Here is a 12,455-nt window from a genome sequence, read left to right on the forward strand (position 1 = left end):
GATTTCTTGCGAGATTCACTGTGTGCGTGTCATAAACAGCTAACCCAAGAGAACTCTACAACTATCACAAAAGAAGATTCTCATAAGTAAAAAAAAGCCGGGTCAAATCTGTAAACAGTGATGCAATCTTCCTACACATTTTAAAGTCCATATATGAGTTGTGTAAGGAATTATTTCACAAACGGTTAGAATTTTTGCAAAGGAAGAAACAATACGATGAAACTTGACTCAACTGGTGACTTTAAACGTGATGTATAGGTAGAAAACCTTTTCTGAGGTTTTCTACCTCTCAGATGATTTTGATAGGTACTGTGTATTCTTTAAAAATTAAAGCGAAGTTATAAAACATTCTTCAAATCGCTAATGTAAAATTCCTCTTTATTTGTAAAGGTGGTCAGAAATCAAACTAATAAACAAGAAAGAGTGAGAGAGGAGAAAAAAACAAATAGAAAGAGATAAAAACGAAAAACAAAAGAACGGTCGAGAATGAAAGACAGTGTAAATGCAGAAAAAAGGTGTAAGAAGGCTAATCGAAAAAGATTTGAGTGTTGTTATAAGCCATTGTTGGATCCCTTAAATATCGCCGTAGGGACTTAAGAAAGGGACTTTTAATGGCTATGTCTGGTCTTGACGCGCGTCCATGGCATTTCTCATAATTTCTGGAAAGAAAGAAAGTATAGGAGTAAACAGAGACTATGATTGACGTTGTTGTCATGGTTTTTAGGCTCAGCCTATTGCGCCGTGTGTACTATATCAGCACGTGTGCGTTCATGGGCCGATTTGCATGTTGTGCTGGATGAAAAACCTGGAATAACTCATTGGGAACCTGAAATCGGATAACTACAGTCGCGATTGAAGAAGTCTTTGGAATTTCTGCAGTCATCGACAGGACTCGAACTCAGACCTTTCAGATGATTTTGATAGGTACCAAGAAATGAGCAACATGAGGTATATAGAGTTAAAGCGTAAATGTTCTGATATTTTCAACGCATCAACTAGTTGGGTGACGATCATCGATTGAATTTCGCACAGTAATGGCTGTTGTGTTTATCTGTCTGTCTAGTTTTCTCTCAAACGATTATCAGCCTTCTCTGAACTCCTTCAAGCAGCAGTTGAAGGTGACAATATCCCATCACCGTAGGCCTATTACAAAATCTTGTAAGCTTCTACTGCATTGCTTTTTTTCCGAATCGCACGATAAACTTCAGAGGTGAAGTTGTCTTGCGTTTTTTACTTCAATAGCGAATTTGGGAGGTAATTTGAAAAGGTTAGATCGTTCCAGCATATGGGTGGACATGAGAAGCAACTAAGTTTTTTTTGGAAGAATCATTGCTAAGAGTAAATAAATGAATGTAAGAGCTTCAAAACACAACTGTTTTTCTATTTAAAAATATTATTTCAGTCTTTCAAAAGCTCTTGGTAAAAATGGAAGATGAAAGAAAGACAAAGACGCTAAACATGAAGATCACGCATACAGAAAAATGTAAAGACAGAAAAAAAAGGGCAGAAAGGGATAAAGTTATTCTCTCTCACTCACGCATATACATTTTACTTCACTATTATCGTGAAATAACCTCTACAGCGAATATATTTCGAGGATAAAATGAATGTTTTCTTCGATTATGTTCAATGTTCATTTGTTATTACTTGCTGGTAAAGAAGTATCTCATCATATGTGAATTGAGTTATCCCAAGAGCAAAACGATATAAATAGCATAATCAAAAATAACTTAAAATTTTCAAAGATACTCACCTAAAACAGCTTTCTTTGCCAGACCCATAGGACAGGTGTTGTAATGGCGACCCACCCACACCACTCCAACTATCAGCCACGCTAATTCAACTAAAAATATTCCTAAAAAGAATACTATGAGTTAGTTTATATAACAAGAAAACGATAGGGAAGAGAGCTAATGAGAAAGACAGTGAGATAGATAAATAAGGGATATTTTTATTATTATTAAACATGAACAATAAATACATTTTCCACGTGTAATAATCTTTTTACATTCCATGTACAATTAAGATAAAATAAAGCAACTTTGGAGAGAACATTTTCACTTCAAGAAATTAAGACAGTTTCTGGCATTTCATCAGTCTCTTCTTAAGGTCATATAAAATGTGATGGATGCTTCAGTGATTGCGCTTCGCTATCATGCCGCGTTTAGATGAATGAAAACTTTCTGTGATGGTGGAATTCTAGCAGGATTCTACTCTGTACTTCTTCTATAGTCTCCATAAGAGATATTGTGCTGATTTGTCAACAGGAGGCACGTCGCTGCTTCCCTTGTGTTTCAAGTAGAAGTTGTAAATGATAGCCATCGCAGCAATGAATAAGAAGTTGCAAGGGATGTGTTGTCTGCTCACAGTGAAGCAGATACCAGTAGTCCTCTCGAGGGTGTTGTTACAGACGACCATTGCAGCATCCAGTGCATACCCAATCAATTCGTTGTTCACAGGACAGGCCAGGTACATGTGTTCCAGGGTTCATAGAGTGGCGCAGAAAAGGCGGTAATTTGAGGTTCGTAATCTGAACCGGTGTAGCGCAACTGGGGTGGGAAGGATGTTGTGCCACAGTATCTCCCCGATTTGGAACATTTAGTCCTGTAGGTGGACGACAGAAAAATCGTGAGTGTGTGTTGTGACATAATTAACTAATATACGTTTTTGGAGCGTGTAGGTTATAGAAGTACCGTGGTTTCTGCTAATATTAAAACAAAAGTTGGTGCAGGTGTACCTCCGGTGACATTTTTAATCCCTTTTGCTGTTGTGATGTCTGGAAGTCCTTTTGCGATTGATGATTTCAGAAGTTTGTGTTGCTGTCTTGTACTTGCTGCCTTGTACTTACGGTTTTAATGGGAAAGTCTTCCGAAGGCAAGGAGGTCAGGAGGTCGCCTATGGTCCTTAGTCTTGCCCAGTTTCACTTAGGATAAAGGAGATGGTCATCGGTTACAGGGTCCATTATATTTATATTACGTAAGAGTGGCTCTGAGAGTACAGCAGAAAGTGATGTTCCATCAAGGGTGTGGTGAAGATTTAGCTTTTGTCAGCGACGCAGCGCGTCTTTATAGGAGGAGGATATTTTGAGTCGTGCCGGAATCATACTCATTCTTGGGATTTTTGATAGAATTAGTTCTCTAACGGCTGTTGCTGGTAGTTTATCCGTAGTGATAGAATATGTTTGCTTCATTTTCAGTATCTTTAGAAAAAAAGTGGTCCGGAATGTTGTGATTTTGTGTTCAAGGGAGACCAACCATCCCCCGAGAGCGAGCGGCTGGCAGAGTTGTGTGTGTGTGTGTGTGTGTGTGTGTGTGTGTGTGTGTGTGTGTGTGTGTGTGTGTGTGTGTGTGTGTGTGTGTGTGTGTGTGTGTGTGTGTGTGTGAGAGAGAGAGAGAGAGAGAGAGAGATCCAGTTGGTCTTGTTCCAGAAGAATCTACGAATGGATGATTGGAGTTGATGAAAGTCAGTAGGTGGAGTTAGAACTTTGAGAATGTGCCAGAAACCACTGACTGCTATCTGGTTGACAACTAACACTCTTCCTCTCAGTGAAGATGTAGCAATTCAGACCAGTTCTTTTGGGTGAAGTTCGGAGCGTTGCTGAGATACACTCCCAGATATCAGATATTTGTGTTCCTCATTGGATCATGTACGTTGGATGGGGAAGTTGGTTCTGGCGTTTCAACTGCCAGTCTATAGGCCACTGGTCTTCCAGCGGTTAAGTTTTGCACTTGATGCTTCAGAGTAGAAATCATTAGCCTTTTGGATGACTACAACTTCACTCTCGTTGAGTATAACAATTGTGACATCATCTGCTTAGGCTGAATGGGTTATCTTCAGGTGAGGCTCTGGTAGCAGCATTCGTCGGGTTTGCTGACTGGTGGAAATATTTTTAGGAATGGTTCTATGGCTAGTGGGTAAAGTTATCCAGAGAGCAGCCTTGTTTTATCGCTCTGGAGTATGATAAGGTGCAGGTAAGCTGATTATTCAGTTTCAAGCAGAATTTGACTGCTTTGTATAGCATTGGATTGTTTGGATGATGTTGGGGATCCATATCCGCACGATTTCAGGGTTTCAAAAAGGTAGCAGTATTCTACTTTACTCAAAAGCTTTTTCCCCTCGATTCCTAAAAGGATTTCCTCGGTTGCTTTGTTGAAGTTTCTTTGGAGCTACATATTTCTTGATAGAATCTAGTTACTTCAGTGAAGATTTCCTTCCAGTCTTCATTGATATTTTTCTCTTGCAGCTGAATGGCAATTGCTTTTTGATATCTATGTTACAGTAAGTAAAAGTACTTGGTCGGGGAGTCAGACAGGTTTATGTAAGTGTATCGTGATCTCAGAAGGGCGCCATTTGCAGGATATTCTAAGTGAGTTTGTGTAACCTGCAATGTTGACTGATTAGCCTATCAAGTGGGAGATGCTTTATCTCTGCTCAGGTTGATGGAGGTTAATACACTTTTATCGACTTTTATGATGGCTGTAAATTTGCGAGAAGGATTTCAATTGACTTTTAAATCTGGGATACCGTGTGTTCACTTAATTATTTCTTTGAATTGAATGAGACTGGATATTAGGTCTTGTAGCTTTGGGATATATATCCTGTCTTGTAAAAGGCTGTTGTCGAACATTCAGTATGCACCTTCACTTTTGGAGTGATTGAATGATATGCAGAGTTGCAATTTGACAAAGGAGTGATTTGAGATATAAGATAGAATGTGTGTGATGCTTCTGATCAGAGGACGGTGTGTTTTGAAATGTAATACCTAGTCTGATATACAGGTGTAGGACTTTCCCCGGATGCTGGTATCTAAATACGTCGATCAACTCATTGTTGTCTATAATGGCTTGCAGATTGTTGATTATTGCTGTGCGGTACCCAACACATCGTGCTGTGTTCATTTGTGGGTCAAGGGTGCAGTTAAAATCACCAGCCAGTACGATGTGTATCTGATCTATTGTAGACAGATGGCTCTGAATGAAATTCGTGGTTTGAATGGCAAGTATGTCCTGCTGTGTCCTGGCATGTATATGCTAAAAATATGCAGAATTTCCTTCTGGGATGTCTCTAGGAGAGCATACGTTATGTAGCCAGCTATCTCTGCTATAAAACTGAGCTTAGGAGACTTATGATGTAGGCCGATACTCATTTCCACTTCAAGATGTTGTTGGTTTGAGGAATGGTGAAATATATATGGCTAGTCTGCCTGCCCATTTCAGAGATACCCTGCTTTTATATTTGTTTCTTGTAAGAAGAATAGGTTGGCATAGTATCTTTGGACCTGGTCAAAATTCAGCCTATTGCGCAATGCAGAGGCGCATCCTCTTGCATTTAGTGACATCATGCAGAGTGTAATCGTTATGTTTTAAGTGTATAAAGAAAAGGTTTTGCATATTTTTGAGAATCTATTAACATCCTGATTGATGATATTGTTGTTCCAATCCTTTAATTCAGTATTTTAAAATCTATTCAAGTATGTTCTGCCTTTCTTTCCCTTTAATTTCGAATCTAGATCGTTAAGTTGTGAGATGAACTCTGGTATGTTAGTGGTGAACTTTAGAGCTGTCATCAGCTTCTTGGGGAACTGCGTACTTGCTGTAAGAAGGAACGTAGTTTTTCTGCAGTTAATAGGAATTTCGTTTTCTCTTTCACCCCCACCTCAGAACATCTGAATCATGGGAATCATTAATTAGTCTATTCTACAGCCTCCAGAATAGATAGATAGACAGGCAGGCAGATAGATAGTTGCAGAGATAGAAAGAAAAACAAAACCATAGACAAAACAACAGAAAAAGAAAGAGAGAAACAAGGTAAAAGATAGAGAAAAAGAAGGAGAAAGATACGAAGATAGAAAAAGGAAGAAAGATTACAAAAGATATAGACAGGAAAAGAACGAGAAAAGGAAATACGGAGATCGAAAGAGTTAAGTAGATAGAAAGAACAAGAAAGAGAGAGGGAGAACCAGAATAAGAAAGAGATAGAGGGAGAAAGATCATTAATAAAATGTGAAAAAAAAATAGCTAATCATGAGCGAAGAATACAGATTCATGACAGGTGGAAGAGAGACAGAAAATCTTTGAAACAATCGACGTACATTTTCTTCCGGAAGCAGAAACAGGCATTAGAAACAAGTTAGTGGCAGTAAAGCATCGCTTCATTGTACACAAGTCCCTAATCGAGTTATCTCATTGTCCTGTCATTCTCTCGCTCACCTATTAATCTCTATTAAAGTAAAGAAGAAGACAAATGGAAAATAATTAGCTATATTTCTTCCTTAATAAGAGCAGCTAATATGCAGAATGATTAAATGTTCGGTAATTGGCTCTTCGAATGCTGGAACAAATAAAAATGAAAGATTAAATTGGTGGGAAATAGAAATATAAATGGAGTTGGAACGAAGCTTTCACAGTTCGAAAGCTGTAATTTAATTTTAAAAGGAACAATTAATCTTTCTTCGCTGCCACTTCTCTGTACTTTTGCACATCGCGTTACAATTTGACTTCTTAGCAATGCAGTTTAATGTCACGATGTCTAGATCTAAATAAACATCAGCGCATACTCAGTAGAAATTCGATTTTACAATTTGTTTATCTCCAGAAATTCGTGCAATACGCTAAATGGACTTCGCGGACGTCGTCGGTGGAAATAAACATACCCCTGCATCCAGTAAAACGCAAGGTTTACTCTATAAATCCCGTTTCTCCGCATGAACTATTTGCATTCAATATTTCATGCAAAGAAATGATTTTTGGTTGGGTTACGAATAAATTTTGAGAAAGAAAAGTCATTTTCTAATTGTTTCCTTAGCTTTATCATCCTTGCATATCCTAGTTGGCAACATCCAAGTCCTTGGCATTCGCTTCGGCAGGAAACTCAAGTGAAGAATCCCCAATAACCATAGAAATCTGTAGGTACTCCAAAAATAAGCTTCACTAGATACGAGAGAAACTTCATTGCATGCAATCTTGACATTATGTGATACTTCCCTTTCCTTCTATCGATAAACCGTTTGCCTGGAAACATCATGGCCGTCTGCCAGCTTCGGTATGGCAGACAGCCAGAATATCGGGGACATTGAACGATGAGAGATATGACCTCCGTTCGAATAAGAAAAAACAAGCGTAGCCTAAGTATAAAAAGCAAACTTCCTTTTTCTTTTCACAATCGAAATTCTATTTCTAGTTGCCAACGATCCAAGGTAAAAGAACACCAAAAATTTCTTTGTATTAAGGTCAGTTAGAGTAACAAGACAGCTGAGTAGTGTATTCTTATAAGTATTTTAATATCGAGCGCTTACCTAATCGGACGTACAAGAGGTACTGCATGGACGCACGTGGGGCAGTGTAGAGTATAGTCCCTCGCATACTAACCCAAGAAATGAAACCTTCCACGACAATACACCCGGATAGTATAACAATGTAGCCTAAAACGTGCTCGTATAAGTCACTCATGCAGGCAGAATGGTAGCCGAAGTCCACGATACTCAGGATAACTGAAAGAACCACCAACCTGTAATAGAACAAGGTACATTAAGATGAGCATAAGTGAATACAAAAAATAGTATTAAAAGTAAAGAACTGCAATGACCGTTTGAATGTTTCTTGTATTTTAGAATGTGATATGGTTAATGTTAAGAGTTAGTACTATGATCATAAGTTCTTTTAATAATACACGTGGAATTTGTCTTTAATTTTTCTCTTAATCGCACAAATTTGTGTTCTTAGGAACCGTGTTCCAAATAAACATTTCGAAGATGGTTCCGGTTAACTCGAAATAAACAATGCATTTCGAGTTAACCGAAATCTATAATCGAGTCCACGAGGGCTTTCGGAATTATGAAAATTCTTTTTTAAAAGAATTTTCAGAACTCCAAAAGCTGATCTAAACATTATTTTAGGAATTTTGAGCGGTGAGAAAGATATTCGAAAGGCAGTTGAAAATATGAGCTGATAAATGTTAGGAGTTAGAAGTTTAGCATTCTTTATTTTAAAAAAATCAATACGCAAACTAAGCAGTACTTTAAATCTTACCCCGCAAGTATGCCTGGTTAGTTCAACTAGTTTAATATAATACATAATTACAGCTTATACTGTATATTCTCTATTCTAAGGATAGTTATAGCAAAACACGTATTCATATTATAACTGTTAATTAAAGCTTATTTACAGTTTCCAAGAACACTAACAGTTGATCGTAGTATACATCATATACTACGATCAACTGTGATTGTAGTAATAGCGTAGGATGGGCTTTTTCCATCCTTCTCAGATGGATGACTTCTTTTATCCAATGTGATTTATCGTGTTGATGAAGATGAGAAAATATCCAGCAACTTCCCATGCTCAAGCATCGGGTAAGTTCTTTTTTTTTAGTGTGCTTTTTCTATATTTCAATCCGTATTGCATCCATTATATCAATAACGAGTTAAAGGCGGTCCAGAAGACCTTAGTGTTCCGTACTTTCTTGCTGAAAGTGCAACCATTATTTTTGCACGTTTAGTTACGTAAAATCTGTCCATAGTATAAGCATAATTATAAGCTAATACTAAGACAGTAAGTATATGCACCCCGTGTTAAAAAGCGAAGTGATTAGAGAGATTAATAAAGTATTGTGATAAGTTTTAAGTTATTTATTCCATGATATTTCTTGAGAAAGATTTTGCTCGTGGTTGATGTTCCGTAAAACTCTCACAAAAGTCGTGTTGATGGTGCTGGGAGGGGGCAAAGGTTTCATTTCGCCATGAAGTTGGCTTACTATGATAGAAAGAAAGCGTGGGATTTTTTTATGCCCGCTGTTGTGTATACCCTGATGTAATGGTCTCTTATGATAGATGTGGCTTTCTATGGCGGTTTGGATGATTTTTATAGCCAACTGCCTATTCCTTCAGGATATTTTTGAGAAACTTTAATGTTTTTTTTCTGTGTTAGAGTCAGAAAAGTTCGTAATTACTTCTTCCTTGAAGTGGTTTTTTTCCAAGAAGCGCACGAGTATATTAGCGTTTTCTGCGAAGTATATTAACAGATATAATTTGATGGGGCCTTTCCTAATAGATTTTTATTCAGTTACAAGTGTTGCACTACTATTAATCTGCGTCTCCGTGTAAATATAATAGTATCCAAAAGTAATGTTACAACCATAAGTCAGATATCAAGAAAAATACGTGTGTGATAAAAAAAAAGCTCTGAATTGAATTATAATAATGAGCAAGCTGATCACAGAATTACGCTTATCGCTGAATAATTTTAAAATTACTGCACTATTATTAATAATTTTAATTAACTGATTACTAGCAACACCTTTCACTAGACTGCATTTTGGGCTTAGACTTTCTTTTCAGGCCCCAGTGAACACGTGTTATCTTTAGTGTCTGTGTATATGTGTGAAGAGTCAAAGAAACTAAGGATATGAGGCATTAGTATCTGTAACTGTGCGTATTCTTCGGTTGGATTGCTGCTTACTGGACAAAAACCCCTAGTTTCTGGGAAAAAAACCATAAACCCTCGCCTGAGATCGACTAACTCAGTCCTGCTATGCAAAAAAGCCTATAAAAATTCCTCGCGTCATTAACGGAAGGAATTTTTATCCGCCATTCGATGGATTCAGGTCTTTTCCATCCAGTGATTATATCCAATGTGTTATCCGTGATAGCTTATGTTCAGTCAGAACTTTAATAGCGCTCTTGAAGTTGATCTAAAACATATGATGTAAAATTTATCACGATTAACTGGGTTTTATAGATTAATTGTAACTTAATCGAATGACTGATTCTGTGATTTGCTGATGTCCTGCGTGATAAAAGAGTCGTTTCGCCACTTGTCACTCGTTTGGAGAGGTCCGAGTTCGAACCAGTACAGGCTATAGGAGTTTCGACAGTCGGGATTGTCGTTAGCTGTTCTTAAACTAGCTAAAATACCGGGTGGAAAAGTAAAATTTCTCCTTTTGGGCTCTTCCGAGCGTTTCATTTCGCACAACATACGAATCGGCCTATGAACACTTGCAATTTTTGAACACGAATTTCTAGTTTACTAAAAAAAATAAATATTTGTTTCCAGTTAACTCCCGATTTTATTTTATTGGTCTACATAGAAATATAAGTAATTATGTTTCTAATATTATTATAAAATATTTTATATTGGCCGAATGTACACAAAGATATTTTAGAAATATATGGTGTTTGTTAATAGTTAGTCCTATTATAAGTTGACAACAAAAAAATTCAAAGCTGAAGATTGGACTCGGTTAGTGAGGTCGCTTGATATATAGGAATTTTGCTAGCAGGGAAAAGGAGGTGATTGTCCCTCTGTATAAGGCAATGGTCAGGCCACGCCTTGAGTACTGCGTACAGGTCTAAAGGCCTCATTTTAGGAAGGATGTAGATTTGCTTGAGCGTGTACAGAGAAGGACAACAAGATTGGTGAGGAGAATGAAGGGATCCTCTTATCAAGAGAGGCTAAAGTTCTGCAAATTGCAGTGGCTTGAGACTAGGCACCTGCGCGGTGATCTGATTGAGGTGTATAAGGCCTTGAATGGGTTGAGCACGCTGAATTCTGATGGGATCCTTCCACTTGTTCAGATTACGAACCTAAGGGGGCATAAATTCAAATTAAGAAAGGACAGATGTAGAATAGATGTGCGGAAATTTGCCTTTAGCCAGCGGGTGGTTAATTGCTGGAACAAACTTCCATCTGTCGTTGTGGAAGTTGATAGGTTGAATAAATTTAAGGAGGAACTGGACAGGCATTTGGAGGGAATGGTGCGATTTTTTTTTTTTTTGGCTGATGCTGCATAAACTCATACACTTGCTTTCTTGCATCACATGCCACTACTACTACTATCTGGAGAGGCGAACTGCAATCACCCAAAGCATGTCTGTTGAAATATGTGATTTGTTTTTGTTGTTGTAGGAGCATCAGCTCAGTGTACATGATCTGTAAATTGCGTATGTTCTGTGGTCAGTTTTCTTATTGCGTGTGTTCTGTGATCGATATTCTGTTTGCTGGACGAAAACCCGAGTTTCCGGGAGAAAAAAAAACATGTTATCCTCGCTTGAGACCGACTAACTCAGCCACGTTGTGAAAAAGGTCCGTAAAAATTCCCCTCGTCATCAACGGTACTCTAATTCAGGTCTTTTCCAACCAGTGTGGAGAGGAAACAATCCTATCAACTGTGCGACCCGACGAGGACGTGTTTTGTTTTCTGGTTTTTGCATATTACACACCCTTTGTTCACCACTAGAGAGCTAACTCACAGCTTATAGAAGATTTAAACCTTTGAGGGCAACAAAACACTTCACCAAACCTAAGATATAATAGGTTATACAAATTTCAAACGTTTAAAATTCTTTACAAAATTCTTTGAAAAGCTAAAAAAAAAAGACTTATCATGGGCCTTGCACTCATTTAAGAATACTTTGCAGTCTACACACCTCTGTCTATGATGAATTATTTGAAAAATTTGCTGCTATGCAAAGATAATGCATCTGAATTTTTTACCTCGTCGCTAAAGAAGCCACCATAAAACACAAAAAATGAAAAACACAAGTTATGAGCAGACAGACAATGCGAATGATGCCTTTAAATTTAAACACTTCCAGCATAACTCTCGCCATAAAGATTAACTCGAGGAAAACAATTGTCACGTCAAATAAAACAAAAAGATATGAGTTTCCCTTTTTAATTATTCTTCAAGTCTCTTCCAGACTCAAAGGTCGTTCTACAAATAACGTATCCGCTTTCGTCCTTCCTTTTTTTCTTTAAAGAACTTGCTGCTTCCATCTTTATTAAACCATAAGGACGTGTAGGAATAGAGGAAAGCCAAGAACGGATTCCGAACATCCCCTAGAGGTAAGGGAGGAGTAGAAGGAGTAGTATAAAAGGCCGTAAACAACAGACCAGTAACAACACTGTCACAGCCAGCAACAAATCAATTGAAGCAGCTGTTCTGGTGAGCCCTTCGCCGTCAAGCAGTGTTTTCCGAAAGCGGTCTCTAAGACACGCGTATTCAGTTGCTCCCAACATTTTACTGCCTCAAGAGATAAAAAAACACTCAGAGGATTGGTGTGTTTATAGGTGAACCTCCCGAAGAATGCAATATACAGAAAAGACTTCGGTTAGGAGTTATCATCGCACAGGTAAAGCACTTTCGCACGACACGATACATGAATAGACAGGAAAGGTAGATAAATATAAATAGGGAGAAGACTGTAGAAAGGGAAAAGGACAGGCGAAAGAAGAATTAAAAAAAAAATAACCGAGAAAATGGGGCACAAAGAAAAAAGAGAGAATTAAGATATGTAGACTATACTATCAGAAAATTTCGATCATCCATCCGAATTAGTGGAATAGGTCTAACTGGTCATATTCAAGATGATACAAGTTGTTGTTGTTGGACTTTAGGAGCATCAGCGACTAATATCATATTGCTCCGTGTATACTCTCTGTAAATTTCGTGTTCTGTGG

At 37.8% G+C, this 12,455-nt stretch overlaps 1 protein-coding gene across 5 annotated transcripts in view; it reads right to left on the bottom strand.

Moving 5' to 3' along the window:
• The window catches only part of inaE (inactivation no afterpotential E), a 350,568-nt gene that overhangs the window by 105,937 nt on the left and 232,176 nt on the right, over nt 1–12,455 (bottom strand). For all 5 annotated transcript variants that reach the window (XM_090381709.1, XM_090381708.1, XM_090381707.1 and 2 more), the window contains exons 2-3: nt 7,295–7,506; nt 1,754–1,855 (exon numbers count right to left, since the gene is read on the bottom strand). In XM_090381709.1, coding sequence (XP_090237835.1) covers nt 1,754–1,855; nt 7,295–7,506 — 314 coding nt within the window. The remainder of the gene's footprint in view (nt 1–1,753; nt 1,856–7,294; nt 7,507–12,455) is intronic.

Source organism: Mastigoproctus giganteus, chromosome 9 (assembly GCF_048544385.1).
Source record: "Mastigoproctus giganteus isolate SK-2022 chromosome 9, ASM4854438v1, whole genome shotgun sequence".
NCBI classification, from domain to species: Eukaryota; Metazoa; Arthropoda; class Arachnida; order Uropygi; family Thelyphonidae; genus Mastigoproctus; species Mastigoproctus giganteus.